This window comes from Phyllobates terribilis, unplaced genomic scaffold, assembly GCF_046119375.1.
Source record: "Phyllobates terribilis strain yellow unplaced genomic scaffold, ASM4611937v1 Scaffold_3__8_contigs__length_932513732, whole genome shotgun sequence".
Taxonomy (NCBI): Eukaryota; Metazoa; Chordata; class Amphibia; order Anura; family Dendrobatidae; genus Phyllobates; species Phyllobates terribilis.
In genome coordinates, this window is record NW_027362763.1 from 137,384,201 (window position 1) to 137,399,465 (window position 15,265).

General features: G+C 40.4%; 2 protein-coding genes across 2 annotated transcripts in view; one reads left to right on the forward strand and one right to left on the reverse strand.

Annotated features, from left to right (window-relative positions):
- Positions 1–11,905, forward strand: part of NTSR2 (neurotensin receptor 2) — a 98,696-nt gene extending 86,791 nt beyond the window's left edge. The window contains exons 3-4 of the mRNA XM_073674149.1: positions 8,537–8,627; positions 10,448–11,905. Coding sequence (XP_073530250.1) covers positions 8,537–8,627; positions 10,448–10,631 — 275 coding nt within the window. The 3' untranslated portion in view covers positions 10,632–11,905. The remainder of the gene's footprint in view (positions 1–8,536; positions 8,628–10,447) is intronic.
- Positions 11,906–13,422: 1,517 nt separating this feature from the next.
- Positions 13,423–15,265, reverse strand: part of GREB1 (growth regulating estrogen receptor binding 1) — a 223,965-nt gene continuing 222,122 nt past the window's right edge. Inside the window, exon 33 of the mRNA XM_073674150.1 lies at positions 13,423–14,027. Within this exon, the coding sequence (XP_073530251.1) occupies positions 13,864–14,027 (164 nt within the window). The 3' untranslated portion in view covers positions 13,423–13,863. The remainder of the gene's footprint in view (positions 14,028–15,265) is intronic.

Below are 15,265 nucleotides of genomic sequence, written 5' to 3' on the forward strand. Positions count from 1 at the left end.
AACTTCAAAAACGGAACAGGTCCGTGAAAAATAGGATTTGTACATTTCTTGAAAAAATGTAAAATTGGTGCTAAAATTTTAAGCCTTCTAACATCCTATTAAAACAAAATGATGATGGAAAAATGATTTAGGTATAAAATAGACATTTGGTAAATGTCAACTATTTTGTGTGGTATCTATCTGGTTTTAAGGGCATGTAAATTCAGAATTTGAAAGTTGCTAATGTTTCAAAATATTTGCCCAATTTTAGATATTTTCAAAAATCAACAAAACACATTGACATAAATTTACTACTAACATAAAGTATGATGTGTCACGAAAAAATCAGAATCACTGTGATATGTTGAAGTATTCTAGAGTTATTACCACATAGAGTGAAACATATTTAAATTGAAAAAATGGGGCTTGTCTCGAAGGACAACATCCGTCTTTAAGGGGTTAAACTAATGGGTTGAAACATACACATGAAGATTGCAGCAAAACTGTACCAAAAAAGGTTTTATGGTAAGTTCCTTCATTTTTTTTTTATGTGTTTTTTGTTGATGATTCAGCCCCAAATAACACTTAAATAAATGCTTCAAATAATATTTGAACAAGTTTCTTAATGATTTGAGTGGGAAAATTACAAATGTTTATCAAGGGGTTTTGTTTATGAGGTTTTAAAAACCGCCCTCCGAGAAAAATAAAGGTGTCATGTCACTTTTTTGATTAAGGAAAAAAAACTAACATTGAAGTAAAAATATGGTGGTCTAAAAGGACCTTCCATGACATCATTTAGTCAAGTGACAGGTCACGCGACCGCCAACGTCAGCAGTCGCGTGACCTGTCACATGACTAAATGACGTCACCGCAGGTCCTTTTAGACCACCGCGAGCCGAACAAGAGACCGGACGCAGCGGAAAAAAGACCGGGGGCCATCGGAAGGTAAGTATAATCTTTATTTTTTATTTTAAATTCTTTTTTTTACAGGTACTATGGTACCCGGGTCTGGAGGAGAGTCTCCTCTTCTCCAGACCCGGGTACCATCCGCACATTGAATCGCTTAATATCCGCATGTGCACATGTAGTCATGCGGATATTAAGTGATTCAATGTAAGTCAATGGCGGCAATTACGCTGCGTGTCCGCAAAATTAATGGACATGCTGCGGATTTTTCAGCAATGATAATCTGCAGCGGAAATTTCCGCAGCATGTGCACAGCACATGCGGATTATCATTGGGGACCATGGGGCACGTATTACCAAGTGTTTTTAAGCATTTTCGCTGCGGAAATTCCGCGGCAAAAACGCATAGTGGGCACTCAGCCAAAAGAGAAAACACAGTAGTTTGACAATAAATGGCTTCACCCAACCAATAACCATGAGTGGAGAAAAAGTTTTTTTGTTATCATTCATATTCTCTGAAACAAGGCCAAGAAAGGGAAAATTCTGTCAGGGTAGGTAAACTTTTGAGCACAACTGTAAGTAGCATATATGTAGATAAACGAATACACGCTGTCATGTAGATTACAGGCAACTCATGTAAAGTTCTGGTTCAGAAAAGCAATTTTCTCACTCACCTCTGGTATTTAAGATGGACCATTCAGCTGATAAATTGGGAATTGCCTTCCCTGCGAGCAGTAATGAAACCTAGCCTTCCAGTCATAAATTATTTCTATAAAATAGGTCACTATTAATATGAAATACCTGGGTCAGGCAGAAAACTCCATCCCATAATAATCCTGTGTTTGCATTCTCATCATTGCATTTGATTGAATATTTATCTTTGGGCGACGCGTTTCACTACTCACATTCCCATCTGCGCCTTGGAGTAATTTACTTCTATATATATAGATTCATTTCACCGACCTCCCTGCAGTTTTTGTTATGTCCTCCTCCAGGACTGCCAGACTAGAACCCATATTTAGGATCACACTTGATATAGTTTGTGAATGTGGTAAGGTGCGGAAAATGAGATAGATTCACTGTAAGTAATATAACCGAGAGAAAATGGTTGTAACGACGGCAGCAAATTACAACGAAACCAAGATTATTGCTCAGATTGTTTTTATTCTCTATCTTGATAGATAGATTGATTTTTCATTCTGAAAAGATGCTATCTCATGAAAATAATGATGAGTTGGTAAACTTCATAATCATTGTCCCTAGATACAGCAAAACAAGTAAACTTCATAATCATTGTCCCTAGATACAGCAAAACAAGTAAACTTCATAATCATTGTCCCTAGATACAGCAAAACAAGACAGTGATATTTACGCTGTATATTTGTTGTACGCCATGATAGTCTGAAGAGACCCGGCACTAAAATGTGTTCCTTTTTAAATTAAAGGTTTTAGAGCCAATGAAATTTATACTTAAAAGTTTGCAAACCAGTAAAAAAAATAGTTGAAAATGAATCCATACCTTGACCAATTCCCTACATGTCCTTTTCCAGCTCTTAAATGGTCCCTAATAGCTGTGCTTCCAGAAATGGTCGGATAAGGAGATCACCACTGTGAGCAAAGACTGGGTGAGCATGTCCATTTCTGGTGTGTCGGGGACAGTTATCAGGAGGGCCTGGGTAAGCACCAGAACAAGACCTGAAAGTCATCACTTATGGTAAAATTTCTTCTATTATTTTTGAGCAATATGAGTCCCTTTAAGTTTCATTTTAACTAGCATATTGTAAGTTGTGTACCGGGGTGTGTTCCCCAGTATACAGCAAAGTCACGGACAAGAAAACCGACTCCCACACAGTTCACTCTCCGTAATTATTTTACTTAGTTATGTGGATGACTCAACCAGAAAATAGAAAACATTCAAAACATTATGCAGACATTCATCCAGGAGGCTGAGATCCTTGTGCTGTACAACGTGGCTTCCAAACAATTTGTACCTGCTATACTTTTTATAAATCTACCTACTGGCATGCATGTCTAAACCGGCTGCCTGTTACCTATTAAAGCCCTGGGAACTGGAACAATTATATGAGTGTAATGTACAGACTCGCCTGCAGTACAGCACAACAGTTTATAATCTTACAATCAATTACCACTGTCCCCCAACCAAATATCCCTCTCCGATTCCGATGTGACTTCAATAAACTCAGAGGAAGAGTCCATCCTCAACTATACCAAGAATGCCTTAACAGTTAACCAACTGTGAAGGCTATTTAGCCGTAAACAAAGTCTATCGAAGTTGAACAATTATCCTGTACTATAATGTTCCTCGGGAACTCTCTCCTGAAACAGAAATAGAAATTCAAGTTTGATCTGAAGTCCGTTGCGTGCCGATGTAGACAGCTAGGCGAGAATTAGAATTCTAAATTACGGAACAAACAAGAAACATGGCAGCAAGTTCTGGATGCTGATTTTGACAATAACTGTGGCCTGAAACTGTCAATAAGCCTATCTAACTACAGGCCCTATCTCAGTCTTGAGCATTTCTGGTGCTAGAGTGTGGTGAGGTGCATGCACGGTTCCCCCCAGTGGCGGCACAGTAGGCCTTAGTTCTGTTACTGAGGTCTGCTTCTGACAATTGGTGTATATGGATGGATGTGGGGTACCTCGAACAGGTGAACAGCACCGCTGATGGCTGTGACTTAACTCCTCAGCAGCGTCCAACACCTTTCACGCTAGGTCCCGGCCTTTTCAGTCACTCATCAGCGTTCCTGGCAGAAATCTCCTCACATCTGGACAGGTTCTGGTCATGGACACGATCAGCTCCACTCTGCCGCTGCTCAGGTCTCGGTGGGATGCTTCCACGAGAGGATGTTGCTCGATTGCCCTCAAGCACCTCATCTCCCTGTTCTCAAAAACTGCAGACTATCATAAACATGACTGCCCTTCCTCTTCTTGTGTTTCACATCATCTCAGGTTGTAGCTCTACCTCTGTCATTCTGTATGCATTTTGCAGTCTTTGGCTATGTGCCCACGATGCAGAAATGCTGCATATTTTTTCCACTTCTCCCTGGCAGGAAAAACGCATGCGGATTTTACATGCGTTTTTCCCGCCAGGTAGAAGCGTTTGTCAAGCGTCTGTGCATGCATTTCTGCATGCGGGTTATCAAGCGCTTTCCAAGGGATTTTAGCATCACTTGGAAAAGTGCTTGACAATTTGGTCACACTATATAAATCCATGCAACCGGCATGGATTTATATAGTAGGACCAAGTAATAGTTAAAAAAAAAGAATAAAAATGGTAAAAAATAAAAAATAAAGATTATACTTACCTTCCAATGTCCCCCATTGACATAGTCGCGTGACCTGTCACATGACTAAATGACGTCAAGGCAGGTCCTCTCACCACCGCGACCCATACAAACACACCGGACGCATTGCTGAGGAGGCCGGGGGCCATCGGAAGGTAAGTATAATCTTTATTTTTTATTTTAAATTATTTTTTTAACAGTTTCTATGGTACCCAGGTCTGGAGGAGAGTCTCCTGTTCTCCAGTCCTGGGTACCATCCACACATAGAAACGCATATTATCTGTGTGTGCAAATGTGCTGACACGGACAATATGTGTTTCAATGCAAGTCAATGGCGGCAATTACGCTGCGGTGTCCGCAAAATTAATGGACATGCACAGCACATGCGGATTATCATTGGGGACCATGGGGCACGTATTACCAAGCGTTTTTTAAGCAGAAATTGCGCGGCAAAAACGCTTGAAAAAACGCACAGTGGGCACGCAGCCTTTCATTTATATTGTGACCGAATAACGACATTACTGCGGATGATCAAACTTTTTTACAACAGGTACAGTATTATACCGATGCAGACACATACGCTGGTGAGCCGACACACATCTCACAATATTATGCGGGCAGTATCCTCATGTCTGAAGACCTATGCTCCTGGTATTAGCCACTAAGAGACAGGACCAGATACTTATGGTCCTTGTTGACACCCATAAACACTACAAAGTTATCTCAGATCTGGGACATTTCAGAAGTAACTTACAGTTACAGTCAGTGACAAAAGTGTTGGCACCCTTGAAATTGTTACAGGGAATGAAATATTTCTCAGAGAAAATAATTGCAATTACACATGTTTTGTTATACACCTTTTTTTGTGTGCATTGGAACAACACAAAAAATTTGGACATAATTTCACACAAAACCCCAAAAATGGGCCAGACAAAATTGTTGACACCTTTACAAAATTGTGGGTAAACAACTTTGTTTTAAGCATGTGATGCCCATTCAAGCTCTCCTGAGGCAAGTAACAGGTGTGGGCAATATGAAAATCACACCTGAAACCAGATAAAAAGGGGACAAGTTGACTCAATCTTTGCATTCTGTGTCTATTTGCGTCATACTAAGCATGGAGAACAGAAAGAGGAGAAGAGAACTGTCTGAGGACTTGAGAATCAAAATTGTTGAAAAATATCAACAATCTCAAGGTTACAAGTCCATCTCCAGAGATATTGATGTTCCTTTGTCCATGGTGTTCAACATAATCAAGAAGTTTACAACCCATGGCACTGTAGCTAAGCTCTCTGGATGTGGACGGCAGATAAAAATTGATGAAAGGTTGCAATGCAGGATAGTCGTCTGGATGATAGATAAGCAACCTCAATCAAGTTCTAAAGAAATTCAAGCTGTCCTGCAGGCTCAGGGTGCATCAGGGTCAGCGCGAACTATCCATTGACACTTGAATCAAATGAAAGCTATGGCAGGAGACCCAGGAGGACCCCATTGCCAACACAGAGACATTAAAAATCTAGACTGCAGTTTGCCAAAAATGTACGTGGGTAAGCGTCTTGTGGACAGATGAGACCAAGATAGAGCTTTTTGGTAAAGCACATCATTCAACTGTTTACCGAAAAAAGAATGAGGCCTAAAAAGAAAAGAACACAGAACCTACAGTCAAATATGGTGGAGGCGCCCTTCAAATATGAGAGACCTGGAGCAGTTTGCAAAAGAAAAGTGGTCCAAAATTCCATTTGAGAGGTTTAAGAAGCTTGTTGATGGTTATAAGAAGTGATTGATTGCAGTTATTAATTCCAAATAATAATATAATAATAATAAGTGTGCAACCAAATATTAAATTGAGGGTGCCAACAATTTTGTCCTGCCCATTTTTGGCATTTTGTGAGAAATTATGTCCAATTTGCTTTTTTTTTTCTCAGTTTTTTATGTGTTGTTTCAATAAACACAAAGGAAATAAACGTGTATAACAAAATGTGTGATTGCAGTAGTTTTCTGGGAGAAATACTTAATTTTCTTGAACAATTTCAAGGGTGCCAACACTTTTGGTCATCACTGTATAGCCAACTTATGTGGGTGATATCTTGGGCACATCTTCTGTGCCTCCACAATTACTGCGTCATTCATGGACATCACTATGCAGGAAGGGATTAAAAGATAGAGAAGATGTTATATATGATGGTAAGGTCCCCTATTTTTTCCAGTGGATGTGCTGCTTGCAGATAGATAGAACTGTAACTTGTTTGTAGTTTGATACAGTTGGGCTCAAAAGTTTACAAAATTTTTCCTTTCTTGGCCTTGTTTCAGAGAATATGAATGATAACAAAAAAACTTTTTCTCCACTCATGGTTATTGGTTGGGTGAAGCCATTTATTGTCAAACTACTGTGTTTTCTCTTTTTAAATCTTAATGACAGCCAAAAACATCCAAATGACTCTGATCAGAAGTTTACATACCCTGGTGATTTTGGCATGATAACATGCACAGAATTTGACAAGAGTTTGAATAGCTACTAAACCAGTGACTTGTTTGCTTGTAATCAGTGTGTGTGCATAAAAGCTGAATGAGTTTCTGGGATCCAGACGGACTCTTGCATCTCTCATCCAGCCACTGACGTTTCTGGATTGTGAGTCATGGGGAAAGCAAAAGAATTGTCAACAGATCTATGGGAAAAGGCAGTTGAACTGTATAACACAGGAAAGGGATACAAAAAAATATCCAAGGAATTGATAATGCCAGTTAGCAGTGTTCAAACTGTGATTAACAAATGGAAAATCAGGGGCTCTGTAAAAACCAAGCCACGGTCAGGTAGACCAATAAAAATTTTGGACACAACTGCCAGGAAAATTGTTCGGTATGCAAAGAAAAACCCACAAATAACATCAACTGAAATTCAGGACTCTCTGAAAACTAGCGGTGGCAGCCCTGAGGAAGTGGCAGTGTAGCCACGAAACGAGTAGGCCAAGTAATAAAGAAGGTTTGGTTTATCATTAACCCTTGTGTGTCTCTGGACCTGCGCGGAGGATCAGCCCGGCTTCTTATCTCCTCTCATTGTTTGGTTGTCATTAAGATTTAAAAAGAGAAAACACAGTAGTTTGACAATAAATGGCTTCACCCAACCAATAACCATGAGTGGAGAAAAAGTTTTTTTGTTATCATTCATATTCTCTGAAACAAGGCCAAGAAAGCAAAAATTCTGTCAGTGTATGTAAAATTTTGAGCACAACTGTATATCATCCACTACATGGTAGAAACACCTTAAAGGGGTTGTCCTGGCATACTTGCTATCACATAACTGACACAGTGTTTAGCTTGGTGGCCAAAAAGTTTAATTTTGGTCTCATCTGACCACAGCACCTTCCTCCATACATTTGGTGAGTCTCCCACGTATTTTGGCAAACTCAAAACGAGCCTTACAATTTTTGTGTGTAAGTAAAGGCTTTTTTCTGCTCACTCTTCCATAAAGGCCACTTCTATGGAGTGTACGGCTTATTGTGGTCATATGGACAAATACACCAGTCTCTGCTTGGGTACTCTGCAGCTTCTTCAGGGCTATCCTTGGTCTCTTTGCTGCCTGTCTGATTAATGCCCTCCTTGCCTGGGCTGAGAGTTTGGTGGGTGGCCTTCTCTTGGCAGGTTTGTTGGTGTACCATGTTCTTTCCATTTGATGATAATGGATTTGATGGTGCTCCGGGGATCATCAGAGATTGGGATATTTTTTATAACCCAACCCAGACTTCTAATTCTCAACAACTTAGTCCCTGACTTGTTTGGAGATCTGCTTGGTCTTCATGGTGTTGTTTGGTTAGTCGTGCCTGTTGCTTAATGGTGTTGCAGCATCTGTGACCTTTCAGAAAAGGTTAAGTGTATATACTGACAGACGTGTGACAGATTATACGCAGGTGGACGTCCTTTCACTAAGCATGGGACTTATGAAGGTAATTGTTTGCACCAGAAATATTTAGGGGCTTCATCACAAAGGGGGTGAATACATATGCACATGCCAATTTTTAGTTATTTGATGCCATAAATTTAATTTATTCCTATATTTTTCTCACTTCACCAACTTAGACTATTTAGTGCTGATGATTCACACACAAATCAGATTACAAAACTATTCAAACGCAGGTTGTAATGTAACAAAATAGGTAAAAAGTGAAGGGGGTAAATACTTTTGCAAGGCTCTATAGATGCCTATGTCAATAATCAGTCGTATTATTGTGGATATAGTTGTAATTTGACCACACATCATGCTGCACAGACATCACAGAAGACTTTTCCATCCTGTCATTACTATGAGATGTTCATTCAGGATATTTATACTTTCATTTATGCAATTAACAGGAGCGATTGTGATCGCCTACGTTGTGTGCTGGTTACCTTACCATGCCAGAAGACTGATGTTCTGCTACATCCCGGATGATGAATGGTCGGGGTGAGTGCAATATGTTTTCATCAATCTTAATGGTTATAAAAGTTATCACCTATCCCCATCCCCTGTACTGATCCAGAGAATGGATCCAGCGTTACATTTATTGTCTCCGGGACTGCCAGAGAGAGCAGAGGAAAGAAGAGAATTAATGCAGCAGAGGTGCGCATAGACTCCCAAACCAAACCCATATAAAAAGACGCCCACACTCACAACCAACCCCAAAATATAAACAGATCCCAAAACAAATACGGACAATAGACTAAATCCCAAAATGCTATGGATGCCTAAACAAATATTGGACCCAGACCTCTATATAAATACACGCGAGCCTCTTAATGAATCAAGGCGTATGCTCCAAATCGCTCCCTCACCAAGACCAGCAAGACATTTGTCAGTCTTGATGAATCGCCCAAAACCTGCTCACAATTTTTAAAGACGAGATAAACCCTTTAAGGGTATGAGCACGCGATCAGTGTTCACTGCGGATTGGAGGCAGCGCAATTGCGCTACGTACAATCCACAGCGGCCAGATGTTACAGCATAGTGGATGGGATTTATACAAATCCCATGCCCACTATGAGTCTGTGGCACACCCGCGGAAACTGACATGTGGTGCGTCTTTCTAGACCGCAGCATGTCAATTTCTCCTGCAGGTCCGCATGCGGGCTTTCCCCATAGACCTAGTCTCTATGGGGAAAGTCTACAGGTGAAAAAAAAAAAAAAGAGGCCGGCGTCCATTTGCATAATGAGCGGAAGCCGGAGGCGACTTCTCCCCAGCCTTGGGGCCGCAGCCGGCTCCGGATAGTCCGCACATATCCGGACTTACTCTGTCTTAGGAAAAAAAGCAGGATTTGGAGCTGAAAAGGAAAATCCATTGTGTATTACAGCAACAGCATTGGAGATAAGATTTTACAAAATCTCATCCATAAACTGCAAGAAAACCCAAAACAGAAATTGACCAACTCTGCAGATTCAGATTTCACACTTTGCACTGCAAAAGGCAAAATCTGCAATATTTCCACAACAAAATCCAAAAGTTCCAATACAAAATAGCTCCCGCAGTGAGTGTAGAGCAAAGCAGTTCCATATGTGCATACCCTAAGATCTAACCATGCCATGATGGGAGGCATTAAAGGGGTTTTCCCATGAATAAAAGTTAATTTTAATCAATAGATCTGGGAATAATAATAAGTTCCACAATTGGATGTGTTTAAATAAAATGTCCCTGTGCTGAGATAATCTTATAAATGTGCCCCTGCTGTGTACTGTGTAATGGCTGTGTCTGACCGTACAGGGATGTAGTCTGATCATACCACATCTCCTGGGCAGGGGGGGAAGCAAAAGGGTATACAGACATTACAGCAGGGGATCACAGCTGATTCTTTCTTTGAAGTAAAACATTGTTTAAAAACAGACAGGGAAATGTTTTACCTCACAGAAAGAATCAGCTGTGATCCCCTGCTGTAATGTCGGTATACTCTTTTGCTTCCTCCCAGGAGCTGTGGTATGATCAGACCATGTTCCTGCACGGTCAGACACAGCCATTACACAGTTCACAGCAGGGGCACATTTATAAGATTATCTCAGCACAGGAACATTTTATTTAAACACATTCAATTGTGGAAGTTATTATTATTCCAAGATCTGTTGATTAAAATGAACTTTTGTTTGTGGGAAAACCCCTTTAACGTTATAAAGAGTATTTGGTGGATCTCTTAGCAGAGTTGGGACCCATTCTGCATTTTGTTTGGTGGCCCTATAGTTTGGGTGCACATCCCTCTGGACTGGATGTGGTCTTTAACCTTGACACTTTCTTCCTGCAGGTCCCTGTACACGTTCTACCACTATTTCTACATGCTGACAAACACATTGTTCTACGTCAGTTCTGCCGTGAACCCAGTCCTCTACAACATGGTGTCTTCTTCATTCCGACAACTGTTCCTGGACACTGTGAGCCTGTCCTGCAGTAAAAGCAGCATAAATCTCTCCGTATCAACCTCCGCCTGAAATGCACAGCAATGTTCCACACGTACGTGCACCAGATGAACAATCGGCAATATTATTGACCCAGCGCAGAAATAAATGTACGTGTCCATCAGTTCCATCGTTAGTTCAGAAGTCTTGGATTGCACATTAGCGTTTTATGTAATGGTTGGCCTGACCGGTCCAGTGATCCCCGCGGACACTGGAGACCATTCAACAGCATCACAAGTGTAGGGATCTTCAGAAAAACATAAACAACCTCTATATGAGATTGAAGGACAATGCAACGCAAGGCCACCATGCGGTATAAATATATATCGAGAAGGCTATAAGGATGAATATCCAACTGTGTGCATTCATCCTTTATCCTCCTTCCATCACATTTTGGCTAATGTTGACTTACGCCCTCTGTACCTACTTTATGTATGGTGCCATCAGTGTTGTCTATGCTCATTTCTATGTACATTGATTGAGCTGGTGCCAAACCCTGACTATTAAAGCAAGAACCTGCAGGATACAAAGTGCAATTCAGATTTTCCATAAATTGATAATATTGCATTGGGATTAGTCAAAATGACACCAAAATATAGGTGTACCACACTTTTAGTATTCATGGGGGTCTTTAAGCTGAGGCCATCAACAATCTTATAAGTCAACAGAAAAAGGAAGCACCTTAATATTTGCCTTTTATCTTACAAATTTCTATACCCCTGGATCTACTGGATGTTAACCACAGCTTCATCATCAGTAAAAATCTGGTAAATCACTGAATTTATTAAATATTTTCTTACCCCAGAACATTCTACCAAATTACAAGCTACTAGTTGTCTCACTTCAGACTAATTCAGTGTCCACCACCTGTTGTCTAGAGTAATCTGTCTCAAATATCAGAGAACGATTACAGGAAGTGGGGAGGGTCTGTTTCTCCTGTCTGTCAAACTGCAAATGGGCATGACAGAAAGGTGGGGTTTACGTTAAGGACAGGGAAGCCATTGGACCATCTCAGGTGAAATGCATGCTGGGAAGTGAAGGAAAAGGAAGTTACAGCACCTATAGTGCAGGCAGAATGCTGACTAAGAAGAACCAAGTTAGAGAATGAGAATTGAGACAGTTTCTGGGCACTGGTATGGTACATTTATGAATATGATAACTTTTATTTTCACTCTCAAAATAAAAGGGGGGATAGTCAATAATATGTACACAGGCTTGTAGTATGAATGTGAAGTTTCATATTCTGTAAAATCATTTTATCCGTTTTCTGGTAAATCATTACATTTATAAATGATGTTTTGCTACTTCATAAAAATCATTACAAAGTGCCGGCCACTAAATGTCTCCTTTCTGTGTAACTTGATGTCCACTGCCTGTTGTAAAGTGTAATCCGTCTCTAGCAACAGAGACTCTGAGATAGATTACAAGAAGTCAGGGGTACTGCTCTGCTGGCTGTCAAACTGGACTAAGACAGAGTTCAGGGCAGGCAAGCCATTAGAGAAAGGCAGGAGCAATGCATGATGGGAAGTTAGAGAAAAGGGAGTTCCATCACATACGGTGCTGACAGAATGCTGATTAAGAGGAACCACCTGCCTAAAAAGAAGGGGTGGCAAGTTATAAAACATGAGAATTTGGATAGTCCCTGGACATATTAGGCTGGTATGGTACATTTATGGATATGACATATTTTGGTATTATTACTATGGTATTACTACTTTAAACTCAAACAAAATAAAAGGATAAGAGTCAGTAAGTAACATGGACACATGGACATAGTATGTATTTTATTTTAATAAAAACCTTGTACATATTAAATTATTACATGGCCAGACCAGGAAGTACTGCACATCGCACATACACTATTTACAGAAAATAAAACTCACTTTAAGATTGACATGCAAACCTAAAAGACACCAAGTCATTCCCTAACTAAGCGTAACCGGAACGTCAAGATTCATTAGCATGAGCAGAAGGCACTGACTCGCTGGTGTTAGTTACATAACATCGCCTTGCACATCATGCCAGTCACTGGGTGAACTGCCAGGGAGGCCGTGAGCCCCCGCCAGAGACTCACACTTCATACGACCTCCACAACTCAATGTTAGAAGCCGGATTCACAGTAGAATCCATGGGATTTCCCGCCATACAATAAACACGTGCTTATGTCGCTCACATAATTATCACTGTACACGATCGGTATAAAACAACGGTGAAATATTACATTTAAAAAAACGGCAAAATATGGAGAAAACTCTAAAGGGATAGATACATGAATGGATAAATTATGGAAGATGGATGATCCACACTTTGCAAGTAATCTGCATTCACAATTTCATATCAATTTGTGCCTAAAGCTACTTTGCAGACCTTTGTATTTCCATGGTAACAGACAACAAACAAATCCTATGTAGTCTGATCCTCCTTCCATTTTTCTTTTTTTTTTTTCCTACCCTTACGCTAACATACATGTGGCGATGTGATAAGACGTTGGGGAGCAGATGGAAGAGTGTGCAAGATCAGAAAGAAAAGGGAGTTTGATTGTTTCCTATTTCCGTGGAGACATTTAGGTCTGCATTGGAGATGTATACAAAAAAAATAGCTCATAATTTTTTTTTTACATTTTTTTTTATAATCAAGATGTATTGTATTACATAAGTTGCTCGCTTTGTATCTTAGCTAGAGTAAAGTCTGAGCAGATGGGGGGTTAATGGAGAACCACCAAAGAAAGTTGTGAAGAAAGCAGGAGTTGACGAAGGACCCAATGTGACTCTATCACCCCATGGTCAGCAAACACCTGGAGTGGTCCCTAGTTTATGTACCTATTCATGGTTACCGAAAATTGCTCTATGTAATCTATCTATATACTATGGGTTAGTTTCTTGCAAAAAGTGAATTCTGTTCTCGATGTACCTGGGTTTAATACAGCTCAAAACCTGACAAAAATATTAATCTAACTCCATATCGAAAATACTGTATAATAAAAAAAAGACCCAAAAAAAACAATAATAATATTAATAATAATAAAGTTACATTTCTGCCTATTCACTGCCTAAAATATATACAAAGACAATTTACATATAAATAAATCTAGGATGTATCTGATGCGTTTGTCCGTGTCACCAAGTCAGGTAGCGCCTCGTGTCAGCTCCGACATCGTAACGCAGATCTGTCCAGTGCAAAACATACAATAATCCGGTTCTGTACATAGAGTCCACGTTGGGGCTGCAGCCAAATGCCCCCTGGGAGTAATTTAGGAAACTGTTTATTACACATGGCGGCCGGTTAAGATAAACAAGGGTTTGTCTTCCTTGGCGTTGGCTGTTTGGAACTCATCTCGCAGACGGAATTGCCACTCGTCCTCCAGCTCTAGTCGCACCACCGTCTGTCGGAGGGAATTGCGGTCCTGGCACACGACACACAGCGTGGCATCTAAAGTATAAAGGAAGTGGTGAAAATGTGCGACTCCAATGGGAAGTAGTTATAGAAGAGACACGATCTGCTGAAAAGTAGAAGACATACTTAAGGAGCTTTCCGAGACTTGATGACCATCAGATCGGTGGAGGTCCAAAGGCTCCCATACAAATTAGACTAATGTCGGTCAAACCCGCCAGAATTGAAAGGTTCGGCTGACAGTCTAATATGTACAGGTAGCGTATACGGCCCCCCATGGTTGTGTTTGGTGGTGCCCAAGTAGGGTTCCAACCCTTAGTAATTGCAATAGAAGAACTTGGCACTCAGGAATTTGCAGTGAAAGAAAACAATTTTTATTGGCAATCCTTATAGTTGTTAACGTTTCAGTCCTACATATAGACCTTCATCAGTTCTGATGAAGGTCCATATGTAGGACTGAAACATTAACAACTGTAAGGATTGGCAATAAAAGTCTAATATGTAGAGGGGCCTCCCAACAGATTATTGTCGGGAGAATTAAGGATCTAGCAGGTCTGATTTTGGACTGACAATCCTTAGAAATCCATAGAAATGATAAGGATACATGCACCATAGATATGGCAAATGTGACCGCTAGGAAGCCCTCAAAGATTTGGAGGCCCTTAGGGCACCCAGAACTTGTTGGCCCCATCCTTTTTGATGCTGGGTGGAAAGATGTTCCCATCTGATGATGTAATTGGCCCAAGGATAATTAAAAAGGCTTTTCTGTCTTTGGTCGCACATTCTAGCACCATAATAAGGGTCCACTTTCATTTTAACTACCACCCTTTTCTCTTTGATAGAAGGCAATTGGCGAGATGTAAGAGTTAAATACTAAAACAACAGCACTCTAAATGAGCCAATTGAGAACCCGTTGAACAATGTAACCGGCCACATTTATTTTTATTCCAGGCTTCTTTTCAAGCCGTGACCTGGAAACACTAATGTTAATGTCAAAGAGGAGCCTTATCCTAATTAAACCCCCCGAAACAGACCTTCTAGGTGTTTATTTTCTTTCATTGCTTTGGAAAAAATAATTACATGGTGTAATCTCTGGGGTACAGCAGATTTCACCCCGGACCCTGCGCTTAATGCCAGCGCCTGAATGCTCCTTAATGAAGAAACATAAAATAATTATGATGGTGGCTTGTGATATTTCAAGCTTCATCTGCATCAAGAGACTTATTCTTTGAGGGCTTAGAGCAGCGTGGATTGTGCGGTCTCTACGCATAATTTAC